General features: G+C 52.7%; 3 protein-coding genes across 5 annotated transcripts in view; 1 reads left to right on the forward strand and 2 right to left on the reverse strand.

Annotated features, from left to right (window-relative positions):
• Positions 1–2094, reverse strand: part of LOC143834149 (uncharacterized) — a 39931-nt gene extending 37837 nt beyond the window's left edge. The window contains 3 exon segments of the mRNA XM_077330754.1: positions 584–710; positions 887–1447; positions 1800–2094. Coding sequence (XP_077186869.1) covers positions 584–710; positions 887–1285 — 526 coding nt within the window. The 5' untranslated portion in view covers positions 1286–1447; positions 1800–2094.
• Positions 2095–4336: 2242 nt separating this feature from the next.
• Positions 4337–17030, reverse strand: LOC143834010 (zinc finger protein 496-like). Of its 2 annotated transcripts, none has more exons than XM_077330495.1 (7): positions 16914–17030; positions 12771–13433; positions 12024–12165; positions 11600–11682; positions 11095–11221; positions 9592–9693; positions 4337–9244 (listed from the first exon to the last, which is right to left on the reverse strand). In XM_077330495.1, the coding sequence occupies exons 2-7, from the start codon at positions 13182–13184 to the stop codon at positions 8232–8234; spliced, it is 1881 nt and encodes a 626-aa protein (XP_077186610.1). In that variant the 5' UTR covers positions 13185–13433; positions 16914–17030; the 3' UTR covers positions 4337–8231. The 2 variants fall into 2 exon arrangements, with proteins under 2 accessions (XP_077186610.1, XP_077186611.1); XM_077330496.1 differs by having other exon boundaries at positions 16942–16999.
• A 33-nt stretch (positions 17031–17063) lies between these two features.
• LOC143834013 (uncharacterized) lies at positions 17064–25894 on the forward strand. 2 transcript variants are annotated; one of them, XM_077330499.1, is made up of 6 exons: positions 17064–17196; positions 18055–18618; positions 19185–19278; positions 21488–21567; positions 22224–22350; positions 22942–25894. In XM_077330499.1, the coding sequence occupies exons 2-6, from the start codon at positions 18160–18162 to the stop codon at positions 24027–24029; spliced, it is 1848 nt and encodes a 615-aa protein (XP_077186614.1). In that variant the 5' UTR covers positions 17064–17196; positions 18055–18159; the 3' UTR covers positions 24030–25894. The 2 variants fall into 2 exon arrangements, with proteins under 2 accessions (XP_077186614.1, XP_077186615.1); XM_077330500.1 differs by having other exon boundaries at positions 22945–25894.
• The last annotated feature ends 55 nt before the right edge of the window (positions 25895–25949 follow it).

A 25949-nucleotide genomic window follows, 5' to 3' on the forward strand; every position in this document is an offset into this window, starting at 1 on the left:
CAGTGAGGAACGTTTCCTCTCAAACCAAGAATAAGTAATACATAAACAGGGTTATGCTTGTTGGCAGAGTTTAAAAATGCAAAGGAATAAACCACTGGCTGCTTAGAGACTACTTTTTTTTGTAAAGAAGAGAGGAGAGAGAGAGAGTCCTAGCAGTCTAACTGACTAACTTTTCTGGAGACCAAACAAAAGCAATGTCATCATCATAAGATCATAAACCATCAATACAGAGAGCAAATCCAGCCATTAAAAACAACATAAAGCAAACCACTAGGTTCAACATAAAGGAAATAAATTATCATCTTAAAAATATCCATAAAAAGTGATCTCAGGTAATAAAACTTAGGCAAAAGATTTTTTTTAAACCCTTTGTTAAAACGAGACAGTACACACACACCATCCAATGGATGGGGTCACCACCCAAAAAGCCCTGTCTTGAGTGGTCCTACCGCCAAAAAGGCCCATCTAGTGGTGCCACCACTAAAACAGCCCGTCAAGAAATCCTTTGTGGATGCTAGTTTTTTAAGCACAGCTTTAGGAGTAGGAATGTGTGGGAGTAGGAAAACATTTCACGAGTCCTTACCTTGCAAGGCTGCCCGGCTGTTGGGACCCTGTGTGATCCTCCACAAGAGTGGCCTTTCTCTCGCATCCCAAGGAGATGTCTCTGCCTCAAAGAAATCCACATCTGCTTCTGCAGACAGTGCCCACACCTTGAAAAAACAACAACAACAACGAGTCAGAGAGAAGGGGGGTGGGAGCTGGAGAGGAATTCTGCAGGAAAAGGGATGGAGGCTTGGGCCAGTCCCCCTCCACGGCAGGCGATCATTTGGATCTCTTCATGCACAGCCTCGATGGGTCGGAACACCTGCGCCAAAACACTCCTCACCTGCTCAGCATCTCTGGGACTTAGCAGGAAGCCTTCGGCCAGGGCCACCGCCTGCGAACTGGTCTCCGGCTTGCATTCCCAGACCCAGCTCTGCATCTCCGGGGGCAGGACGGCCAGGAACTGCTCCAGGATCACCCGGTCCAGCATCTCCTGCTTGCTGTGCCTCTCCGGGTTGAGCCACTGGCGGCACAGATGGTGGAGCCGGCTGCACACCCTTCGAGGCCCCTCGGCCTTCTGGTAGGGGAACTGCCGGAAACGCCGACGCTGCGCCTCTGCCGACGCATCAGCCTCTTCTGGATCCTTCCACATCGTCTCCTCCCAGAATTCTCCAATGCTCCCGAGCTGGGGGGCATCAGGACTCTGGGGGGCTCCAGGACCAGCAGCCTCTCGCCTTGCCATGCAGCTTGGAAGCCGCCCCCAACACCTGGTGATTTGTTCTTATTCTCCCTGGTTCTGCACACAAGGAGAGCCACAAGGTCAGCCCAGAGCTGAACTTGGCAGCCGGCTAATTAAGAACTGCGGGCAAAATGGATTATTCCAGCTGGTGCTTTGGTTTTCTCCCTGCAGGAAAGAAAATCAGCAGACTTCAGAAACAAATGGGAGAACTGAGGGGAAAGAGGGGGTGTCCAACTAGGGGTGCCAGTCATCATACGGGGGGGGGGGGGCTGGGGATCTCCCAGAATTCCAGCTCATCTCCAGATCAGCTCCCCTGGAGAAATCGGATGCTTTGAAGGGCTTGGTGCCTCACAGAGGTCCCCGTCCTCCCTAGACTCCACTCCCAAACCTCCAGGAGTCTCCCACTGGTGGCTGCAGGGGGTCTGGCAATGGACAATGCTGGTCCAATCATAATCCTACAGGAGCCCTGCAGGGTCAGACCACTGGTCCTTCCGTCCTGTCGAGCATCCTGTCTCACCCAGCAGCCAACCAGGTCCTCTGGAGGGGCCACCACAGGGGGAGAGATGCCGAGACCTTCCCCCGAGGCCGCCTCCCTGGCAGCGGTGCTCCGAGGTAGACTGCGCCTGAATAGGCAGGCTCTCTTGAGTTGCCACAGATCATCCGCAAATCTTCCCAGCCTTCTTTGCTGTCTGTCCTTGTGGCCTTCCCTGCTGGGCAGCACAATTTCGCTCCTTGACTGAACAAGAAAAATGGCACCATCGCCCCAAATGGGCTGCCCCAAAGCCAACCCCCCTTTCCTTGGACTCTTCCTCCCCCCCCCCCCCCATGCACAAGTGCCTCCTCCTGCTTCTGGCCCCACACCAGCTCCTCTACAGACACAAACCGGTTTGCAAACAGTTGCAGGATCCAAATTCAAATGCAGCCTCCCCACTGGAAGGAGACGAGCCCCGGCTTTGCAGGGAGGAAGGGGGACCCCCCAAATGGGCCACCCGCCCCAGCCCCCCCCCCCCGTTCCCAGGAGAAGCAGGAGGCAGCTCAGAGCTCCCCCTCCCCTCTTGCATCTCTCCTGGGGGGTCCTGCCCCCATCCCCCCCCCCACGCCCCGTGCTTTGCAACCCTCCCCAGCCCCCCCCCCCACTCACCCACCGCCGGGCTGGGGACCCCTCCGGAGCGCGCCCTTCCCAGGGGAGGAGGAGGGAGAGCAGGAAGCGACCTCTCTAGGAGGCCGACTCGTTGGCTTTAACCCTTGCGTCCGCGGGGGGAAGCGTGCGAGAGGCCAAGGGCGGTGGGGATGGGGTAGGGTTGCCAGCTCCCGGGCGGGAAAGCTCCTGGAGACTCGGGGAGGGAGACTGGGGAGGACAGGGACTTCAGAGGGCGTGCGTGGTGTAGTGGTTAAAGAACAATGGGGTCTAATCTGGAGAGTCGGGTTTGATTTGTTGCTCCTCCACATGCAGCCAGCGGGATAATCTTTGGCTAGCTGTAGTTCTCTGAGAGCTGTTCTCAGAGCAGTTCTCTCAGAGCTCTCTCAGCCTCACCTACCTCACATAATGTCTCTTGTGAGGAGGGGAAGGGAAAGGGGCTTCATAAGCCACTTTAGGACTCTTTCAGGGGGTGAAAAGTGGGCTATAAAGAAAAGTTTTTTTTGCCGTTTACAAAAGCAGACATGAAAAAAGTGTTGTTAAACCACATGAGCCCTTGAGGCACTTGGGCAGGAAATATTTTGCCAAGTCACTCCAATCCCAGCACATTTCTTTCTTTAAAACATTTATCCCTTGTGGAATGTGTCACTTGATCCCTTGTGGAATTTAATGGCCAGCCTCCAAGATCAATAGAAGAATAAAGAAAATCATGCATGCACGTAAGAGAATATCCCAAAGAGTCGGGCACTTTTACACATGATAAATATTGCAGTTTCCAGCCATGTACAAGTGAATGTTGCCATTTCACACCGGAAAATCCAGCTGCAAAGGGTGTCATTTGGTCTGTGTGGAAGTGCTGCTCATCATGTAGGATGCCCCAACAACGAAGGAAGAACACGCCAAAAGACAGTGGGGAAAATGGCTCTGTCCCCTTGGAACAAATTATGACCAGCCCAGGGCTACACGGCCCAGAAAGTCCAAAACAGCCACTTGATTCCGGCCATGAAAGCCTTCGACAACCCATCCAAGTTATAATTTTGTTGGGTAGGACTAGTGAAATTTTATTACTTAATCTATAGGCCATACAAAGGGACTTCTTTGCTTCTAGAATGTATACAGAACCCACAAACTGGCTTCAGAAGAGATTTCTGAGTGTTCACTCTTGTTTATCCTCTGGGCAGAGAATTCAACTTCATCTAGGTTTCCACACTCCTGTTGTGGCTTATCTGGCTGCTGTCTCACAACAGGCTTTGGAACTCAGATTTCAGGCCATTAGACCCAAGGTGGCTTACAATCTGCTCTATTTAATATTTCTGGTAAGGGCTTGGAGGAGGAGTCTGTCTCATGGCTTAAGTGCCACTCAGCGCTTAACACTCACTCAGGGCAGCTGTCCCACCCCTGAGTGCCTCCTCCTCCAACCGGCTTGCTTGTTTGTCCAGCAGCCAGCCAATTGCCTTCTGTCCCCACCCCTGACCACCTCCTCATTCTTCCACTTCCCTCCGAGGCTCGGAGGCTGCAGATCCCTGCTGTGTCAGAACTGTCCCTGCCGGTGAGTTCCCTAACAGCTGCCTGCAGCCTTTCCAGGTCCTGACGGAAGACGGAGGCCGTCCACAGAGTTCTTCCACTCCATCCCCCTAATCTAGCACCCCTTGTATTCCTCAATGCAATGGGTTTGGCCCCTAGTAGGAATATAAACGGAGGTAACTCTGCACTTCCTTGCAGGTTAAGATTTAACAACATTGCTTAACTGGTGAGCATTCTCTTTAACAGCATTTCTTAAAGTATATTCTGGATCTCCCCCCTCCTGCTAATCTATTTAAAAATCTTTAAGAAGCATTCTCCAAAAGAAGTTTACAAACATTAATTTATGCATCAACAAGGAAAAAGAAATTAAACCACAGGCTGTGTCAGGCTGGTTAATGCTTAAAATATACATTTTTTAATGTTCCGGTTAACTTATAGCAAAAAGGAGGTGGCGAACAGGCAAAAGGTAACATACAAATAGAAACTGTAAAATAAGCAAAGCGCAAAGATTTCTGCAGGTTTCCATGTACAAAGATGTTTGGGGAAATGAAAAGGAAGCGATGGGATAGAGGCCAGCGGGACCCAACGTGGTTTCCAATATTCTCTTTTCGTTTTATCCTTATGACGACCCTGTGAGGCAGTATTGGCCAAGAGTGTACAAATGGCCAAAGGCCAACCAGGAATCTTCCCTAGTCAGAGTGGGGATTCGAATCTCCTTCTTGGGGAGAGCCTGTTTGGTGTCATGGTTAAGAGCGGCAGCTTCTAATCTGAAGAACTGGGTTTGATTCCCTGCAGTTCCGCTTCCAGCCAGCTGGTTAACCTTGGTCCAGTCCCAGTTCTCTTAGAGCTCTCTCAGCCCTACCGACCTCATAGTGTAGAAATGTGATAGTCAAACTGTGGCCCTCCAGATGTCCATGGACTACAATTCCCAAGAGCCCCTGCCAGCATTCACTGGTGTAGAAGCCTGTTGTATGAGCTGCTTTGAGACTCCTTCAGGTAGTCAAAAGCAAGGCACAGAAAATCCAGCTCTCCTTCTAACCACCGCACCCAACTGGGTCTCAGTTTTGTTAAGAGAATTGTCCCCTTCATAGGTCAGTCTGTCTCGAGACAAAAGCAGGCCGGACTCGAGGCCAGAGTTCTGTTGGCTGCTCCCTAGTCAAGGTCCAGGATTTCCTGCCAGGATCTGACAACTGACCTCCTCACACCATTCTGAATCCACGCTGGCTCTTGTTCGGCCTCGGGCTGAGTCTTTGGGGGGCTTAAAAGAAACTAGAAAACAAAGAGCCACACCAGTCTCCAGAGAGGAAAAACAGGGTCAGGGCTAGTCGTGCAAAACAAAATGAAAACCTACTTTATTACCCAGTTAAATTTCCAAAAAGGGGGAAATTATGTCAATGGGGGCCAGAATATACTAAAGTCTGATGTTTTTAACTCTCTTCATAGAAAGTAAATAGGCATACAGAAAAATGCTGATCCTGCGTTGAGCAGGGGGTTGGACTAGATGGCCTGTATGGCCCCTTCCCACTCTAGGATTCTATGAGATTATACTAAGATTTAGGGACCATTGTCTCTTATATAAAAGAATAATAAAGATCTAAATTATCCTCTTTCCTCCTCTTCAAATCACCCCACGTTCCTCTCATTAAGCCTAAAACAACTTTAAAAATATAACCCAATATTTAACATAGTTCATTACTATATTATCCCTATGCCAGTTCTTTTACTCTCAAGATGAACCAGTTCCCCTGACAAAGCCAAAATGCATAGTGAATTTTTGGAAATCGGAGTAATAATGAGTTGGGTTTTATACCCTGCTTTTCACTGGCCAAAGGAGTCTCAAAGTGGCTTACAATCGCCTTGCCTTCCTTCCCCCACAACAGGCACACTGTGAGGTAGGCAGGGCTGAGAGAGCTCTAATAGAACTGACAACCCATTTCTCAAGCAGGGAGTGTTAATAGAGGCATCGAGAGCTTGTCAGCTCCTAGAAATGCAAGCAACTGGGAGACCAGAAGCCTGCTGAGTTCTGAGCGCTTGCAGGCTTATTCTAATGGCCCCTGAATTACCTCAGGAAGTGAGGTGAGGAAACTGCCTCAGGAAGAGAAGACGGTAGCAGCAGGTTTAATGAGATCACCGAGGTGCATCAATCAAGGCCGCTTCCAGAATCCCCAAGGCCCAACCCCTCTGCCCCAGCCAACCCCAAAGGCAAGATTAGTCCGTGATCACAGCTCAGCATGACCGGTTCTCGGGAACATCCACATTAAACAATAAGTGAAGAGGTAAAAAAACATGACGTCATTTAATAAAAAGTGGACACCAAGGGAAAAGCTAAATACACCTCAAAATACAGGCCTCGAAGGAACTCTTCAAATCTAGCAGTAGAGTCCGTGATAAAGTCTTGTCGGCTTATTGGACACGCCCCGGGAGGAAAGCGGGATCCGTAGAAGCAAAGCGTAACGGTGGCTGTGTTAGTAGCAGCCAAAAAGAGCCAGAGTCCGGGAGCACCTTAAAGACGAGGCCATTTATGGCAGGGGGGGGGGACTTTCATGAGTAATGCACCTAGAATGCGAGTCCATTTGGCCTTATATCTTGGAGAGGGGAGTGATTTCAGATGCCGAATGACAACAGCAGGCAAATGACCAGAGCAGGAAAATGACTGGATTAGGTGTAATATACAGAGGGATATAGCAGGCATAGGGAAACCAGCACTGGTAATGAGACAAGAAACCCAATTCTTGATTCAGTCCAGGAGGCTGCATGGTCTTGAGCTTTGCTGTCAGTTGCATTTCAGCAGTCTCGCTTTTTAATCTATCTGCTCTTGTCCTTCGCCTGCTCTTGTCCTTCGGCATCTGAAATCCCTCTGCTTGCCAGGGCATAAGGACCAATGGACTCCCGTTCAAGCTGTACCTGAAAATGTGAGCAGTGAATCACAAAAGCCACAAATGTTACTCGTCTTTAAGGTGCTACCGGACTCTTGCTCCTTTCCCTAACTCTTTAGGTATCGCCCGAGAACCCTCTTCATTAAAAAAATCTCCATGTTACCAAGATGGTAAAGAAGCATTTGGTTCCCATGATGCCTAAAGAAATTTTTAGTCTCTCGTAAGCCAGCAATTAGATTTCAAAGTGGAGAATACAGGACGCTATTAAATCCGGGAGAAATAAGCCCACATGGATACTTTGTGGTATTTAGAATCTATCCCAACTCAGAGAAAATAGAAGAGCTCAGACTCAGCGCTTTTATATTACGGACAGCCCCCTGAATCAGACTGGCTGTGCATCAAGAGCATGTGTCCTACGACGACCTTGGAGAAGGTTCTGGGAAGCTGCCTTGCAGAGCGGGAGAAGGACAGCTTGCTTGTGCTAATGTCAGAAGGTATACTGTTCCCGAACATGGAGGTTCATTTAGCTTAATGTATGGAATGCTTTGCAAGAGCTGGCCGTGGCTGTTATCCCGGAGGAACAAGCGGAGACACGTCCTGCTTCACAGTAGCAGCCCTGGCCTGCAGTAGAACAGCTAGATTCGTATCCAGTAGCTTGAGAGCCCATCGAGATTTTCGGGGTCTCAGCGGTGGAGAGAGAAAGCTCCCCGTGTCAGAGATGACCGATGGCTGCAATGACCCTGCTGCTACAAGTCTTGGTAGTTGAGTAATGCTGGCGTGTTTGGAAGGGCTGGAGTTTTGTCTCCCAGCCGCCGGCAGGGGGCTGAACTCTCACCTTGTGGGGCTTCTAGAGGCGGCTGGACAGCCCCAGCTGAAGGCAGGGGGCACCGGACTGGGGAAAACTACTGGGCCGTTCTAGCAGGGATCCTTTTGTGGCTCCCCAACAGCTGGCTCGTGTAGAGGGCACGCAACAAGATCGGCTCTGCACATCGACAGACTCCCCTGGCATCGCGAGAGTCCTCCGGCTTCCGGAAAGAGGCCGTGCCGGATGGGTTGGTTCCCCTCCGCGGCTCACGGTCGAAAGTCGTATGCAATTTTCATGTTCGAGGTGGAATGCAAACTTTCATGCGTGTTAAAAATAAAGGGCGGGGCCTGCATGGAGTTTGTGTTTGTGGTAAGGGTTAGGCGGATCCAAAGATGTCCGTTGTGCGCTTTTGCGTGAAAAATGTGCGTTCCACTGACGTTCTTCCCACATTCTGAGAATGCTTTAAGATTTACAGGATTGTCCAGCTATGTATTATTATAACTAACACCACCCTGTGGGGAGGAAAACGGCAGGGGAAGAGTGATGCATCCAGGACCACCAGTGAGTGTTCACGGGCCGGTGCTCAGGGCTCAGGCCTCTCCCGGCCTAGTTCAACACTTCAAGTGCAATCCCGCATTGGTTCAGATTGTGCCTCGCATGCATTCTTTGGTGTGAATTAAGGTTGATCCTCTGAGCGAAATTCTTTTCACACGCCACGCATTTATATGGCTTCTCCCCTGTGTGGATGCCCTGGTGATTCCTAAGGCTGTCCCCTTGAGAAAAACTCATGCTACAGCCAGAGCACTGGTGGATTTTGTCTCCCATGTGGATTCTCGCAGGTCCAGTCAGGTCCGAATTCTTGCTGAAGTTCTTCCCACACTCTGAGCGTCGATATGGCTCCTCTCCTGCGGGCAGTCTCTTGTGATCCTTAAGGCTTGGTCCGTAACAAAACCCCGTGCTGCAGTCTGAGCACTGATGCGGTTTCTCTTCTGCGTGGATTCTCTTGTGTCTCGTCAGGTCCGAGTTCTTACAGAAGCTCTTCCCGCAATCTAAGCACTTATATGGGTTCTCCCCTGTGTGGACCCTCTGGTGGGTGGTGTAATCGGTTTTGTCTCTGAAATGTCTTCCGCACAGCAGGCACGAATACGGTTTCTTGCCCGTGTGGATTCCTTGGTGCCGAAGCAATTTGTCCCTTTGGCCGAACCGCTTGCTGCATTCCGAGCACTGGAACGGCTTCTCTCCGGTGTGGACTCCCAGGTGTCGAATCAGGTTCGCCTTCTGGCAAAAGCTCTTCCCACACTCGGAGCACTGAAATGGTTTCTCTTCCTTATGGATTCTCCAGTGGGCGTAAAGGCTGGATTTCCAACGGAAGATTTTCTGGCACACGGGGCACTTGCTGATTTCCTTCCCCGCCTCTGTTTTCCCTTGGGCCGGGACTTCACCGACCTCGCCGTCCGGGGAAATGGGAGATTCATCCGCCCTTTCTTGTTTTATTTCCACCTTGATTCTGGGTTGTTCCACCTCTGCAGACCTGCCTCTTCCTGCTGGTTCCCTGAAAAGTTCTCCCTCACTCCATCCATCGGAGGGCAACCAGTGAGACCCAGAAGGATTAACAGAGCCTGAAATCAAGGAACAAACCCAGTTAGCCGTTATTCGGGCACGAGATGTTTTTTAAAACATGGCTTCAACTATCACCCCATCACAGAAAACCAGGGGTGGTCAAAATGTGGCCCTCCAGATGTCCATGGACTACCATTCCCATGAGCCTCTTCCAGCGAATGCAATACATATCACTGAAAATGTTTGAGGCCAACTTCAGAAAGCTTGGACAGAACTTGGCCAAACTGATAACGACAACTGAAGAAAACAAGAGAGCCAAGAACAGACATTTCCCGCAGCTCAAGGCCTGTTTCTGGCAGCCAAAAGGAACCAACAGTCAGGAGAATCCCTGGCCAGGGGGCCTCACCCATGCAGCTCCTTAACGATTCTTCCTTGGGGACCTGAAGGAATCGAGCGTCTCCTTCCTCCTGCCAGGAGTTGAAATCCAGATTGCGAATCAGAGGTCCTTCTAAAGAGGAAGGGGGGAAGAAAAACGGATCAGCAACGCCTGACTCTGTGAGGAGCGGAAGACTCAGAGAAGGTCTAAGCCCAGCGTGGCTTCAGGATTCCCACCCCCAGGAAGAGAGGAAGGTGGAAACAGACACCGATGAAGAGGTGAGGGTTTGTTAGCTTGGAAAACAATGGCTGAGGGGTGACATGAGAGGGGTCTACAGAATTATCCATGGGCTAGAGAAGGTGGAGAAAGAAATACTTTTTGTGGGCGCTCCATGAAATTAAGCAGCGGTGGGTTTAGAACAGATGAACGGAAGTACTTCTTCACTCAAGGGGTAATGAACACATAAAGTTGTGGCAGCTAGAAGCCTGTCTTTAAGAGGGGCCTGGGTCAACATCTGGAGCAGAGGCCTATGACTGGCTCTTGGCCACAAGGTCTAGATGGAACACTCCACCTGGGGCAGGGAGGCGCTCTCTTCTTGGTGCTTGGGGGCCACAGTGGGAGGGCTTCTGGAGTTCTGGCCATGTTGGTGGGACCTCCTGATGGCCCCTGGATGGGTCATTGGCCACATCCAACAGGACTCACTGGCCGAACCCCAGGTGCCACCTGGAGGTCCACCAGCAGGGTCATAAGAACAGCCTTCTCCATTCTGGCCCCCACCTGGTGCAATGAGCTCCTGGAGGAGATCAGGGCCCTGACGGAGCTAAAACAGTTCCACAGGGCCTGCAAACAGGAGCTCTTCCACCAGGCATTGGGTTGAGACCAGGCATAACCAAGAACATCTACAGGGACCCTGCTCCCTCCCTCCCAGAAATCTACCCATGCGTTCTGCTCTGGACGTGTTTGCATTGTTATAGTCTGTTACCTCTGTTATAGTTTAATGTTATTGTTATTGTGAAGAGCTGAATTCCATGTACTGTTTCCTGTGTTTTCTGTAAACCGCCCTGAGCCTCAGGGGAGGACAATAGATAAATACAATAAATAAAATAAATACAAGAAGCCATTTGGATCAGGCCAAGGGCTCCTCCAGTCCAACACTCTGAGTCACACAGTGGCCAAGGCCCCCGTGCCATCATGCGGTCCACCAGCGGGGCCAGGACTACAGAAGCCCTCCCACTGCGGCCCTCCGTTAGGATTACAGCTCCCTCAGGAGAGGCTGCGTAATCCCTGAGGGGGGGGGGAGCTGCTGAATCCTACAGCTCAGGTTGACAATCTTCAGGTGGGGCCTAAAGATCTCCCACGTGGGAGGAAAAGAGGTCACGACCCCTGGAGAAAACAGCTGCTCTGGAGGGTCCATCCCACCCCCCAAGCCCGGCTGCCCTCCAAATCTTCAAAAATATTCCACACGGGGTGGGCTGGTCAACCCACAGAGGATGCAAAAAACAGCTCTGAGGAGACAAACGGGGAGATTCGTACCCAGAGAGGCCACGTTCTGGCAGTTCCCCTCCATGATCTCCCTGTGCAGGGCTCTTTGGTCGGCATCGAGGAGGGCCCACTCCCCGTCAGTGAAGTGCACGGCCACCTGGTCAAAGGTCAACGGGCCCTGAAAGAGGAAACGTTCATCATCAGCAGGACAAAGACAGCTGTGGCTTCAGCATTTCCCCTGCAGATCGTCCCAGGATGAGCATCCTGGTTCTAGGGGGCTTAGCTGGGGGGGGACCCCTCGGGAGACCGCCCAGGGTGGGAATCAAACTTGGTTCTCCAGATTCAAAGCTGCTGCGACACCACGCTGGCTCCCAAGCAGACCAGCAAAGGAAAAAAGGTTCACCCCCAACATGCTCCTCCTCAATTATACAGCGATTCCTGCTTCAGCTATAACAACAGTCTGTTTTGCTGCTGTCTTTTGAACAGGCCGCCTTTGATAGATGCAAAGTGGACACGGGCTCTTCCAGGCCCAAAGAGCCCCCCCCCCCTTCCCTACCTGGTCTGGCTGCACCGCGGAGGGCTCCTCTCCGTCACAAAGGAGGGACAACCTGATGTGCATCGCCAAAGCCATTCCGTCACCTGTTAAACGGCACCAAAAGACGGGACAAACAACTGTCCTTTCGTATCTGTATATTCCTTTTGTGTTTCAGTGCTTTGGGTGAGGAGCTCCATTTTATTCTTACATTACCTGTCTGTAAAGTCATGAGCTGGGGATGTGACACATTTGTGTGTGTCTGTTTGTTGGAAATCTGCCCAGTGCATCTGAGATCAGATTTCCCAATATACCACTTCTTTGGTAAACTCCCTCCCTCCCTCCCTCCATTTCCCGTGTCCCTTTCCCGCACCCCCCCATGCAGAGTCACTCCGCAACAGCATAGCGACGTCAGGCTCATGTGGGGGAAAACTCTGTCCAGAAATACCCCATGGGTCTTTGGCCAGGGCGGAAGCCCCTCGGTCAGTCTCCTGCGTGATCCCGTCGAAGAACACCCTCTGGCTGGGGTCGGAAGGCGCCTTCTCGGCCTCGGGGAAATTACTGGCCAGCTCTGCAAACGGTCCTTGTACCTGGGAAGAGAGGGAGGCTCCTGAGAGCGAAGAATTGGCCATCGGCCTGGCAAGGGCGGTCTCGGCCGCTCACGGGACTGGGGTGGAGTTCCTCCAAGGAGCACTAGGGACGTGGAGGAAGGCCAGGGCAGAACACCTCCAGATGTCCCTTGTCAGGCCGCCAGACCATCCTCGGATCTCCTGGCTACCCTACACATGCCATAGGGTGGGTGGATGGATGGATGGATGAATTAATGGATGAAGGAAGGGAGGGAGGGAGGGAGGGAGGGGTGGGTGGATGAACAGATAAATGGATGAACGGGTGGGTGGACGGATGAATTAATGGATGGGTGGGTGAGTGGATGATAAATCCAGGGTCCCAGGCAGAGGTTGTTTCCTTTTTGACTGGAGATTGGAGCTGGGACCTCCTGCATGCCCAGCAGATGCCCTGCCACTGTGCCACAGAACCCTCCCGAAATGCACCTGCCTTTTACTGGGCTCAACTCTTGGCCTCCCTCTCACGTGGAGACGCTGAGGATCGAGCCTGGAACCTTCTGCATGCCCAGCAGATGCCCTGCCCGGAAGCCACAGCGCCTTTCCCAGCAAGAAGGCTGAGGGACACTCACCAGCTGGTCCTGAATCTTGTCTTCCGCCTGGCTCAGGAGGAAGACTTCCGCCAGGGCCACCGCCTGGAAACTGGTCTCCGGCCCACATTCCCTGATCCAGCCCTCCATCTCCGGGGGCAGGACGGCCAGGAACTGCTCCAGGATCACCAGGTCCAGGATCTGGTTCTTGGTGTGCCTCTCTGGTTTCAGCCACTGGCGGCAAAGGTCGTGCAGTTGGTTGCAAACCTCGCGGGGGCCCCTGGCCTCTGGGTAGTGGAAATGCCGGAAATGCAGGTGCCGGGCATTTGGGCTGCTGGGCCGGTGGCCCAGGATCTTCCGCACCGTTTTCCCCCAGAATTCCCCGCTGCTCCCGACCTCGAGGGCATCGTCACACGCCTTCCCTGGCCGAGGTCCAGCTGAGCCGGGCGCTTCCATCTTCGATGGGTGCCCCGAGGAAGTTTCTGGCAGTGCCCTGGGCCAGCCGCCCTAATTTAGGGGAGCCGCCCAGCCAAGTCTTGCCCAGGCGACGCGTCGTTCTTGTGGGCGGATTCTTCCTCTGACGAGACCAAAAGGCTGAAATCTGCAGCTCCCTTGATCAGTGAGAACAGCTGCATCCATCGCTAACTGGACACTCCCTCATTGACTTTCTGCATGGGAGGGGGGGGGACAACGGGAGTGGAGGACCTGCGGGTTGGAGGATTGGGGAGGGGGGTTTTGAAAGAAAAAAGGCCTTGGTTATGAGTTTGTTACAATTTTAGAGTAGAATCACAGACTCATAGAATGGGAAGGGGCCATGCAGACCATCTAGTCCCACCCCCTGCTCTAGGGAGGATCAGCCGAAGAAGAAGAAGAAGAAGAGCTGGTTCTTATATGCTGCTTTTCCCTACCCAGGGTGGCTTACAGTCACCTTCCCTTTCCTCTCCCCACGACAGACACCCTGTGAGGTGGGTGAGGCTGAGAGAGCCCTGATATTCCTGCTCGGTCAGAGCAGTTTTATCAGCGCCATGGCGAGCCCAAGGTCACCCAGCTGGCTGCATGTGGGAGAGTGCAGAATCGAACTCGGCATGCCAGATTAGAAGTCTGCACTCCTAACCACTACACCAAACTGGCTCTCTGATGAGTATCTATCCAGCTGCTGCTTGAAGACCACCAGTGAGGGGGAGCTCCTCACCTCCTTAGGCAGCCCTTTGACTGCTGGACTACTCTGACTACTCTGAAAATTTCCCCCCTGATCTCTAGCCCATTATTTCAGGCCCTGTCTGCTGCCACCAACAGGAATCATTTTAGAACCTCAGAGTAATAAGGTAATAAGGAAAATACATTCAATTGTATTTGGCTTTCTTGTCGAGAAATTCGGATGTTTCATGGCAGTTTCTTTTAACTTTTATTTTTATGCTTTACAATTTTTTAATAAAAAAAATATTACCCAGGAGACCAAAAGACATTTTATAAGCACGAGCGGGAAAGAACAGTTTTCGGCACTTGGTAGAAACAGGCAGCCACTGCTAAGAGGCACGGAGAAAAAGAGAAATTGGGGAAGCTCTTTCCTACCCATCAGCTGAGCAGGCCGAAGCTAACCTGACCCCCAACCATCCCATACAGCAGACCTGCTAATGGTGTGGCTCTAATACGCCCCCTTCAGGCTCACACCTGGACACAAGAAACTGCCTTATACTTGACCAGCCACCCTGGAGCATCAGAGACCGTACTGCCGAGACAGACCACGTTCTCAGGTGGAGGTCCTTTGAATCACCTACGGCCTCGTCTGTTCCACTGCAGATGCCGGGCAGAGGTTCTGCCACTGGGCCCCAGTGCCTTGCCGAAATGAACCCACCTACCCCTGAGCCTTGGTCTACATGATCCTTCCACTTGGAGATGCCGGGGATTGAACCTGGGACCTTCTGCGTGCCAAGCAGACGTCCCCCCACTGAGTCCTGCTCTTTCCCTCCTTTTATGTTCCAGCTGTAGCAGAAGAAGTCAGCAGTGACTCACAAAAGCTCCTCCCCTGCCACAAAACGCTGCCAGTCTTTCAGGTGTTCCTGGACTCCGGCTCTTTTCTGCTGCCACAGAGACTAGGCCAGGGGTAGTCAAACAGCGGCCCTCCAGATGTCCATAGACTACCATTCCCAGGAGCCCCTGCCAGCGAATGCTGGCAGGGGCTCCTGGGAATGGTAGTCCATGGACATCTGGAGGGCCGCCGTTTGACTACCCCTGAACTAGGCAGAATTGAGGCAGGTTGTGGGCGGGCAAAGAAGCCCTGTTGGTGCTTGGCTCTTACAGCCATTTCCTGCATTCTGCAGGGGGTTGGACTAGATGACCCTGGAGGCCCCTGATTCAATAACTAACAGGGAGACCCCTCTTGGTCTGTCACCAGGACAAATATTAGGCCACTTGCACTGCTTTCAAGATTATCCTCCTTCCCTGTTTGTGTACCTGTTTGTGTTTACAGTCTGTTTTCAATAAAGGCAGAACAAAATTTGAGCCCAGTGGCACCTTCAAGACCAACACTTTACAAGCCAAGATATAATCTTTGGTGTGCAAGCACAGCTATTAGATAGGGATGCCAGCCTCCTGGTGGGGCCTGGGGATCCCCTGGAATTCCAGCTCCTCTCCAGACTGCAGAGATCAGTTCCCCTGGAGGAAAGGGCTGCTTGGGAGGGGGACGGGGGGATGCCAGCCTCCAGGTGGGGCCTGGGGATCCCCTGGAATTCCAGCTCCTCTCCAGACTGCAGAGATCAGTTCCCCTGGAGGAAAGGGCTGCTTGGGAGGGGGGACTCTGTGGCCTTGGACCCCTCTGAGGGTCAGGGATGCCAGCCTCCAGGTGGGGCCTGGGGATCCCCTAGAATTCCAGCTCCTCTCCAGACTGCAGGAATCAGTTCCCCTGGAGAAAAGGGCTGCTTGGGAGGGGGACTCTGTGGCCTTGGACCCCTCTGAGGGTCAGGGATGCCAGCCTCCAGGTGGGGCCTGGGGATCCCCTAGAATTCCAGCTCCTCTCCAGACTGCAGGAATCAGTTCCCCTGGAGAAAAGGGCTGCTTGGGAGGGGGGACTCTGTGGCCTTGGACCCCACTGAGGGTCAGGGATGCCAGCCTCCAGGTGGGGCCTGGGGATCCCCTAGAATTCCAGCTCCTCTCCAGACTGCAGGAATCAGTTCCCCTGGAGGAAAGGGCTGCTTGGGAGGGGGGACTCTGTGGCCTTGGACCCCACTGAGGGTCAGGGATGCCAGCCTCCAGGTGGGGCCTGGGGATCCCCTAGAATTCCAGCTCCTCTCCAGACTGCAGGAATCAGTTCCCCTGGAGGAAAGGGCTGCTTGGGAGGGGGGACTCTGTGGCCTTGGACCCCACTGAGGGTCAGGGATGCCAGCCTCCAGGTGGGGCCTGGGGATCCCCTAGAATTCCAGCTCCTCTCCAGACTGCAGGAATCAGTTCCCCTGGAGAAAAGGGCTGCTTGGGAGGGGGACTCTGTGGCCTTGGACCCCACTGAGGGTCAGGGATGCCAGCCTCCAGGTGGGGCCTGGGGATCCCCTAGAATTCCAGCTCCTCTCCAGACTGCAGAGATCAGCTCCCCTGGAGAAGAGGGCTGCTTGGGAGGGGGGACTCTGTGGCCTTGGACCCCACTGAGGGTCAGGGATGCCAGCCTCCAGGTGGGGCCTGGGGATCCCCTGGAATTCCAGCTCCTCTCCAGACTGCAGAGATCAGTTCCCCTGGAGGAAAGGGCTGCTTGGAGGGGGGACTCTGTGGCCTTGGACTCCCCTGAGGGTCAGGGATGCCAGCCTCCAGGTGGGGCCTGGGGATCCCCTGGAAGAGCAGTTCTCCCGGAGAAAATGGCTGCTCGGGAGGGGGGACTGTGCGGCTTCCTACCCCCCCCTCTCCCGGCGGCCCCCGGCCTCCCCGAGCCCCATCCCAACCCCCTAGGGCTTCCCAACCTGGATCTGCCCCCCCCCCGGATGATGACGCCTTTAGGGGACCGATCCCTGCAAAAACGGGCGCGTGTTGGCGGAGGCGGGGGCGGCTCCTCCTCCCCCCCGTTTTGCGCGGCCCCTCGACGGCCCCGGAGGAGCGGCTCCCTCCCGGCCGCGGGGAGGAGGTTGGCACCGGCCGGGCAGCCCCCCCCCATTGCCTCCCGGGCATCCCGCGTGGCCCCCCCCCCCCCGTCCGCCCACTCACCGCCGGGGCATCCTCCCTCCCTCCTTGCCTGCCTGCTTGGCTGCCTGGCTGCCTTCCTTCCTCGCGTCCCTCCCGGCGGGGCTGGCGGGCGGGGGGGGGGGGGGGGCGGAGCAGGAAGGCGCCTCCGCAGACGACGCCCCTCCAGCCCTCCAGCCCGCCCTGCCTGCCCGCCTGCCTCGCTCGCTCGCTCGCCTTAACCCTTGGCGGGGCTCCGGCCGGGCCCTCCCTGCCTCGCTCTGCAGTCGGAGCTCCTTGCGCGCCATCCCGGCCGGGGAGGGACCCGGTGAGTGGCCCTGGGGCGCCTCCAGGGCGGGAGGGCGGGAGGGCGGGAGGGAAGGGGGGTGGCCTGCTCTGGGGGGGCCTCCAGCCCTGTCCTCCTCCTGGGGGGGAACGAGGAGCTGTCGTGCCAGGGATCCCCAGGGCCCGCCTGGAGGCTGGCATCCCGCACTCCCAAGCAGCCCTTTCCTTTACGAGAACTGATGCATGTAATTTGGAAATTAGCCATAATCCCAGAGGATCTCCAGCGCCCACCTGGAGGCTGGCATCCTTCACTCCACCCTCCTACGCAGCCCTTTTCTCCAAGGGGAGGACTGACCTCCTTAGCTGAGAGATGAGCTTTAATTTTGGGGGATCCCCAGGCCTCACCTGGAGGCTGGCATCCCTCAGTCCACCCTCCCAAGCAGCCCTTTTCTCCAAGGGGAGGGCTGAGCCCCTTAGCCGAGAGAGGAGCTGTCATTCCAGAATATATAGATAGAGATATAATCACCATCATCTATCAAAATTTATATCCCATTTCCTCTCTCCGACATAAGATTCGGGGCGGTGAACAGCATATAAAATATACCCAATTTTAAAAAACAGTCCAAAGATACAATAAATAATCGTTAAAATATAAAAAGGTTAAAAAGCTGTCCCCTGGCAGGCAGGAATCCAACTTGGTGACGGGTCCTCGGTTGCCGTTTGCTGCAGGTTCTTCATGACCTTCTACCCACTAAGGTCCCGCCCCTCCCTAAATTCTCGTCTCCCCAGGCTCCCCATCCCGATCTCCAGGTATTTCCCAAGCAGTAGTTGGCACCCCTCAAACTCTCCCCCAGTTAGGCCTGTCTTGCTGAATGCTGCCATCTGCCCATCCTTTGTACAGGGCGGGGACGTGACTCCCCACTGGACAGCCTTCCTCGGGCGAGAAGGACACGCAGACCGACACGCTGGCTTGGCCGGACTTGGGGGCCACCGTCTCCGGAAGGCCATGGCGGAAGGGCAGCGGGAGCCTGGCCCATTTCAGCAGGCCGCCTTGGAGCACAGAGTCAAACGGGAAGAGGCAGGCGTGGCCGATCCTGAACCCGAAGGGGCCACCGGCATTGACGACGGTGGTGGGTTCTGGGAAAGAGGCACGCAGACTTTTCTGGGAGAGGACGGCTCAGAAGCACAGCGCCTGCGCTTCCGGCAGTGCCCCTACCAAGAGCCGGCAGGGCCCCGAGAGGTTTGCAATCGACTCCACGACCTCTGCTGCCGCTGGCTGAAGCCCGAGAGGCACACCAAGAAGCAGATGCTGGACCTGGTGATCCTGGAGCAGTTCCTGGCCCTCCTGCCCCAGGAGGTGGCGAGCTGGGTGAGGGAATGCCACCCGGAGACCAGTTCCCAGGCGGTGGCGCTGACCGAAGGCTTCCTGCTGAGTCAGGCGGAGGATAAGAAGCTGGAAAGGCAGGTGAGTGTTTGCTGGCCTTAATCCGGGAGGGTGGGCCTTAGCTTAGCGGAAGAGCCTCTGCTTTCTCTGCGGAAGGTCCCGGGTTCAACCCCCGGCCTTTCCAGCCAAAAGGTTCAAAGAGGAGATGGTAGACCAAGAGTTGAACCCAGTACAAGGTGGGCACACTTAGGGAGGGGGCCTGGCTCAGTGGTAGACCCTCTGCCCTGTTCAATCCTCAGCATCTCCGCTTGAAAGGACCAGGTGGATCAAGGAGGCATGGACTGGATCGGAACACACAAGGTCCCCAATTCAGTCCAGTGAAAGGATCCGGAAGCAGATGAATTGAGAGCCCTCTAACCAAGAGGGCAGCTCTCCTTCTGAGTCAAAGGTGCAGATTATGATGTCCTGCTCCCGGAGAAGGGAGCCTCACATGTTGCTCCTGCAACCTGAAAAGGGCTGAGAATTTGATGCAGACGGTTCCTCAAAGACCTCAAAGGAGGGGCCGTCTCCCCCCAACCCCTGTTCCTTTTTCTGAATTTCTTTCCCTTCCTGACCTGGGATTGCCTTTGCTTTCTCTCCCGTCGCAGGGGGCGGTAGCAGAAGAGGCTCCGACTGACCCCAGGCAGAGGCTGCTGTTCAACAGGATGGCTCAGGAGGGGGACCAAGAGGCCCCCTGGGTCGGTACGGGCTTTTATGTATTCATTTATTCCCTTCCTTTCTTGAGTCTCAAGGCAGATGACAGAGTTATATGTATGGAACGGGCAATGTTGGCAGTGTGCATGATTCAAAAGGATATGAAGGATATCCTGCAGGGGGCACCAGAGCAGATGCTTATTTAGCATAGTGAGACTAGGAACTTCCTGATTATTTTTCAGATAGTCTCCTCCAGTGTCCTGGCCAGCTCAGTTGGAGACTTCCTGCTCTTTTGAGCACCCTTCCTCCCTTCTTGCCTCCTGGGCAGGGAGAATGTTAGCCAGAGACAGTTCAGCTGGAAGACTCTCTCTCGCCTCTCTTGTTGTTTCTCCTCATAATAAAACTATTGTATTCTTTCCAGCAGCCTGGTGTGCTGCTCATCTTTGCAAATTCAAGCTCTGCCAACAGCATGAACAATTCAGTGATTCGTTCCATGAAGGAGGCAATAAAACTGGATTAGTGCTGGAGGGAACTGCCATCAAGGGGCAGCCAGCATTCCGCACTCCCCACGGGGTCTTTGAAGCAGGAAACGGGGCACTTGGCCATGGCCAGCTTTTTTATAGCACCCTGGACTTTCTTGGCACTCTCCCTTGCAGGTGCTCAATCTTTGACCGAGTGCCGGGTCTTCTAGATCGTGGAAATTTAGATGATGCTGTTTACCTGGATTTCAATAAGGTCCTTCCTTCCTTCCTTCCTTCCTTCCTTCCTTCCTTCCTTCCTTCCTTCCTTCCTTCCTTCCTTCCTTCCTTCCTTCCTTCCTTCCTTCCTTCCTTCCTTCCTCCCTTCCTCCCTCCCTCCCTCCCCCATGCTGTTCTGATAGGTAAACTAGATAAATCTCAGACTGGATTTTCAGGTGTTTAGGGGGACAGGGAAGTGAATAGAAAACTGCACCCCAAGAGTCCTTGTCAGTGGTGTTTCATCAGAGTGGAGGGAGGTGAGCAGTGGGGTGCCACAGGCCTCAGGGACTGGGTCTTGTCCTTTCCGACATTTTCATCAATGATCTGGAAGAGGGAGTGGAGGGACTCCTTGTTACATTTGCAGATTGGGAGGAGTAGGGAACACCCCAGAAAATAGAGAGAGAGCTCAAGGAGATCTGAACAGGCTGGAAGAGTGGGCAATTCGGAGTTTGACACCTGGGTTACAAAAATGAGAAGCATGCACCCTGGATTGGAGATATACTTCTAGGCAGCAGTGGGTGTGAATGAGATCTTGGGATATATGTGGACTATAAGCTAAATATGAGCAGACAGGGTGATGCGGCAGGAAAGAAGGCAAATGTAGCCTTGGGCTATTTCAACAGAGGCGCCACATCAAAATCGCAAGATGCCCTAGTCACACATTGGTCAGACGGTACCTGTGTGCAGTTCTGGAGGCCTCACTTCAAAAAGGACATGAACAAAATGGAGAGGGTGCTGAGGAAAGCGATGAGGATGATCCGGGGCCCGGGGCCCAAGCCCTGTGAGGAAAGGCTTGAGGAGGTTCAGCCTGGAGAAGAAGAGGTTGAGAAGGGACATGATGGCTCACTCATTTGAAAGGTTGCCACTTTGAGGAGGGCGCAAGCTGCTTAAAAACACTAAAATAGTGTAATTGAGAAGAGAAATGACTATGTAAAGAAGAGAGGAGAGAGGTAGCCCTAACAGTTTAACTGACTGTTCTCCGGAGAGAATGCTGAAGAAGGGTGCTCAAAGGACTCCAACTGACTCCAATAAGGAGACTATTTGAAAAGGATCAGGAAGTTCCTGACCTAAATATGCTAACCACATATCCCTGCGGATGCCCCCTGTAGGATATTCTTCTTAGGCTGTTGATTTATGCACACTGTTCTGACACGTGTTTTAAGATTGTTTTGAAAGAGGCTGAAGATGGGCCATAGCCGCATGTGCATTTAGAAATACCAAACGTAGAAGATGGGTTTAAGAAAAGCCTGAAGAAATTTCTGGAGGAAAAGTCTGCCCAAAGCTGCTTGTCAGGATGGCTCCTCCGTGCTACAGCACTGAAAGCCAGCTGCCGAGAGCAAGTCACAAAGGCCGAGGCATCAGACTGGAAAAATACTGAAGTCGGTGGACTTTGGGGCCTTTTATATACTTTGCTGTGGCCAGTAGGGGACAACAGGGTGACGCACTTTTTCCTACGAGGAACTGAACTACAAGCAGGAAACCACAATGGATCTACCCGCCATTTTTTGTGTCCATTGCAGGTGGTGATAAGATGTCAGCAACAAATCCTTGGTCATCTGTTTATGACCCTCCAGACCCATCAGCCCTCCAAACAGATCAGGTAGGAGATGAATTATTGGAGAGAAGGCCCCTGTGGCCGGCTTGGGTCCTTCTGTCCTTCTTACAAAGCATGCTGCTCTTTCACTTTGCTTCTGGTTAAGAGCGGCAGACTCTGATCTGGATAATTAGTTTTGATTCCCCAGTCCTCCACCTGCAGCCAGCTGCGTGACCTTGGACTAGACACAGTTCTCTGAAAGCTGTTCTTAAAAAACAGCTCTTCTGGAGCTCTCTCAGCCTCACCAACCTCACAGGGTGTCTGCTGTGGGGAGAGGAAGGGATTCATAAGCTGCTTTTAACTCAAAATGGTATTGTTTTTATGATATACACTGCCCTGAACCGGCTTGCCGGGGGCAGTACAGAAATTAAAATAATAAATACATTTATCTTGAGGAGCAATACGCCATCTAAAAAACATTTTAGACCCATTTTCCTTGAGCATTTGACAGTCAGTAAATTTCAGCTCCTTAACCCAAGAGTTGTTTTCTTGCACCCCACTTTTTAGTACCGAAAGGAGTCTCAAAGCAGCTTAGAGGAGGACCTAGGGGTGTCTTGCCTGCCGGTGTCCCATTAGGAAAATGGTCAACGCTGCCACCGTGCCTTTAAGAGCCCTGCCAGGTTGTGTTCAGAAGTGAAGGAGGCTCTGCCATCTTCTTTCAGGGTCGCGTGTCCTTTGAGGAGGTGGTGGTCTGTTTCACTGAGGAGGAGTGGGCCTTGCTGGATCCAGCCCAGAGAGCCCTGCACAGGGAAGTCATGGTGGAGAATTATGGGATCGTGGCCTCTTTAGGTAAGTTTCCCTTTATTAGCCTCATCCCAGATCTTCAGGCCAACTAGCTGGAAGATGGAGATGCTATTGTCTGCTAGGATCGGTAACCTCAGGCAAGGTATCCAGCCTGTTTTGAATGACCATGCCAGCGCTGGCAGAGTTTGAATATTTAAATAATAAAATAGTTTTTATTCCAAGAGCGATAGCGACCTAACTAGCTTGCTATTCTGTTCAACTGCTGTTCTGGAGGCAAGCAGAGGGAAGTATGCTCAGACAAGTAGGAAGTCTCCTGTTGAGCCAATCAGGGTGCTGGAGAAGAATATTTGAAAATTTTCTGGAAGTTCCTGCCCTAGCTATGCTAAATATACATCTCCTCTGATGCCCCCTGCAGGACATCCTTTATATTCTGTGCAGTCATGCATATTCCAGCAACTAGCAGGGACAGGAGGCTCTTTGATACTCGATAAAACCTACCTGCCTACTTAATTTTGGGTACTTTCTAGGAAAATAATGGGCTAGCCACTGAAGAAACTGTCCTTTTCACCGTGTTCCTTGATTTCAGGCTCCGTTCCTCCTCCTGGATTGTAATAAGTATTCTCTTGCTCCATCCAGCAGGCGATGGGTGGAAGAGTGAGAGCGAGGAAGATCTCTTGAGGGTGTCCTGGGGACGGAGCAGAGCTGAACAGACCAAAAAACAGAGAAGGAAAACCATTCTACCTCGGAAGAATGAGTCCTTCCCTTCTCAGCTCAGTGACTTCCAAGAAATCCCAGTGCAAGCAAAAACAGACAAAGCCAAGAAAAGATATAAGTGCCCTCTGTGTGGGAAAAGCTTCAGCTTTAAGTCCAGGCTAAACCTTCACTGGAGAATCCACACTGGAGAGAAACCATACAAATGCCTGGAGTGCGGGAAGTGCTTGTGCAGCAATGCCAGCCTCCAGACTCACCTGCGAATGCACACGGGGGAGAAGCCATTTGAGTGTCCCGAGTGCGGAAAGAGCTTCAGTCGGAGGCACAAGTTGATCAGCCACCAGAGACTTCACTCCGGGGAGAAACCCTACAAATGCCCCGAGTGCGGAAAGGGCTTCTGTGAGATCTCGAGCCTTAAGAGACATCAAGGAATCCACATGGGGGAGGACTACGAATGCCATGAGTGTGGGAAGAGTTTCAGTCAGAAGTCAGACCTCAGACGACATCAGAGAATGCACACGGGGGAGAAGCCCTACAAGTGCCCGGAGTGTGGGAAAAGCTTCACTTGGAGCAAAACTCTGATTTACCATCAGAGGATGCACACGGGCGAGGATCCGTTCAAGTGCCTGGAGTGTGGCAAGAGCTGCAGCACAGGATCCGACCTTAGCAGACACCAGAGGATGCACACGGGGGAGAAACCGTTCAAGTGCCTGGTGTGTGGGAAGAACTTCACGCGGAACATCCATCTGACTTCACACCAGAGAATGCACACTGGGGAGGAACCATATAAATGTCCAGAGTGCGGGAAGAGCCTCAGCACAAGCTCTGCCCTCGTGAGGCATCAGAGAATCCACACGGGGGAGAAGCCGTACCAATGCCCCGAGTGCGGGAAGAGCTTCACTTGGAGTACGTCCCTGACTTCCCACCAGCGAATGCACACAGGGGAGATCCCCGTGGCTAAGAATTGTCACAGCCTGGGAACAACATCGGTTGAAGTTCAGATTATCATATAAGTGGTTCCTACCCCAGCAAAAACACAAAGATTGAGGGTTTTTTCCCACCCAATCAGAGCCCAGGGGAGGGGGGGCTGCTTCTTTCCCCATCTCTCGCCTATCCTGTTCTGAGTTGTACACAAATAGGATCTCATGTTTTGAACAAGAGAAAGCTACAGCAGCAACATCAGAGTTTACCAGCCATCCCCGCCTCTAAGATCTGTACTGTGTTTAGCAGACAGAAACGAAAGAAACAGACTTTCCTTGGATGCTTTGGGCTGATCCTGCGTTGAGCAGGGGGTTGGACTAGATGGCCTGTATGGCCCCTTCCAACTCTGTGATTCTGTGATTCTATGAAAATTACCAGGCATCATGTGTTAAACAGATATTACAAGCACAGGCTATAATGCTAAGAGTGCATGTGTACTTGGTCCATTGTGACACTTTGATCTCCTCATTTGCAGACTATGAGAAATAGTCTCCAAGAAATGCCTGGCATGAGTCTTCCCCCAACCCAACCCCCCTGGTTAAATTTAAGATTTCCAGGAGCTATAAATTGTTTGGGAGGTTATTTCATTTTCCTGTGTTGGGTTGCTCCTTGTAGCAGTGTCCTCCCAACTTGTTCTATGTATAACCCCCTTTCTCCCGGTTGATTTTCTCCTTACTGGATTCTGAACAGCTCTTCGTACCCTGCAAGAGGATACTCCGTCTGCCTCGGGCATTTTATCTTTCTGTTCCTGGTGAACAGTCAGAGTCTTGTTTTTCAGCATAAGGCAGGGTGGGGGGTCGTCCCCCAAGTATTTATCCGCCATCAAGTGTTGGTTGGGCTTGTGAACCACAAGTGCCACTCACGTGAATGTGGAGGGGCCTAGCCGTGGCTTTGCTTCCCTTCCTATAATGGCGTCCTGAGATTCCACGCTGGATTTTGACGAGAGGTTTTGCTTCACGTGTTGCAGAGACGGTGCCGTTCTCAGCCTCGCTAAATTCCCCAGATCTGAAATGAGGCCATATGAGGAGGAATTAATTGAGAGGGTGCAGAGGAGAGAAACAAGGAAGGTCCAGGGCTGAGGGACAGGCCCTATGAGGAAAGGCGGAGGGACCTGAGAATGTTCAACCTGGAGATTAGGAGGCTAAGCGGGGACATGATGGCTCTCTCTAACTTTCTGAAAGGCTGTCACTTAGAGGAGGGCGGAGAGCAGTTCCTGTTGGCAGCAGAGGAGAGGACCTGCGGTCATGAGTTTAAGCAACATGTAGAACGGAACCTGCCAGATATCAGGAAAAAGATTTCACAGTCAGAGTAGTTCAGCAGTGGGATGGGCTGCCTGAGGAGGTGGTCAGCTCCCCCTCACTGGCCGTCTTCAAGCAGCGGCTGGACAGATCCTTCTCCTGGGTGCTTGAGGCTGATCCTGTATTGGGCTGGGGGTGGGACTAGATGGCCTTCATGGCCCCTTCCCACTCTAGGATTCTAGGGGAAAAGGACAATTGCTTCACAGACGACGAGATCTTTAGGCCCAAAATACACAATCTGTTTTCCTTCAGCCTGTTTGCAATACTGACCTACCTTACAAGAGTGTTGTAATTATTGTCCTAAAGTAATAAGTTATATATAAAGGCTAATCGTTATTATTATTATTATATTAAGACAAAATCCTTCAGATCCTGAATTGGGGCATCTTTTGGCTCTCCTCTTGGTGTCATCCGTGTGCGTGGAATAGCCTGTGGACCAGCACTCTCCTCTCTCTGACCTTGTTTGTGTATTATTTAACTTGAATGTTCCCAACACTGAGCCATCACTGACAATTTTCCTTTGCATTTGATCAGGAGTTCTGGAAAGGGTATCGAATAATCGGTCCCAGTAAGGCAGAATAAAGAGGGTGTAAAATTAATGACAATAAGCTTGGAGTCTAATATCATCGAATCTCGTTCAGTCCTGAACATTTT

The sequence above is a fragment of the Paroedura picta genome, chromosome 3 (genome assembly GCF_049243985.1).
Source record: "Paroedura picta isolate Pp20150507F chromosome 3, Ppicta_v3.0, whole genome shotgun sequence".
Taxonomy (NCBI): domain Eukaryota; kingdom Metazoa; phylum Chordata; class Lepidosauria; order Squamata; family Gekkonidae; genus Paroedura; species Paroedura picta.

Excerpts from the sequence above, each read along its gene's own strand:
- LOC143834010 (XM_077330495.1), bottom strand. The coding sequence starts at position 13,184 with ATGGAAGCGCCCGGCTCAGCTGGACCTCGGCCAGGGAAGGCGTGTGAC. Across the intron at positions 11,683-12,023 it reads CCTGGCCAAAGACCCATGGG|GTGACGGAATGGCTTTGGCG; the intron begins GTATTTCTGGAC and ends GCCGTTTAACAG. Across the intron at positions 9,694-11,094 it reads CCAGAACGTGGCCTCTCTGG|AAGGACCTCTGATTCGCAAT; the intron begins GTACGAATCTCC and ends CTTCCTCTTTAG.
- LOC143834013 (XM_077330499.1), top strand. The coding sequence starts at position 18,160 with ATGGCGGAAGGGCAGCGGGAGCCTGGCCCATTTCAGCAGGCCGCCTTG. Across the intron at positions 18,619-19,184 it reads ATAAGAAGCTGGAAAGGCAG|GGGGCGGTAGCAGAAGAGGC; the intron begins GTGAGTGTTTGC and ends CTCCCGTCGCAG. Across the intron at positions 21,568-22,223 it reads CAGCCCTCCAAACAGATCAG|GGTCGCGTGTCCTTTGAGGA; the intron begins GTAGGAGATGAA and ends ATCTTCTTTCAG.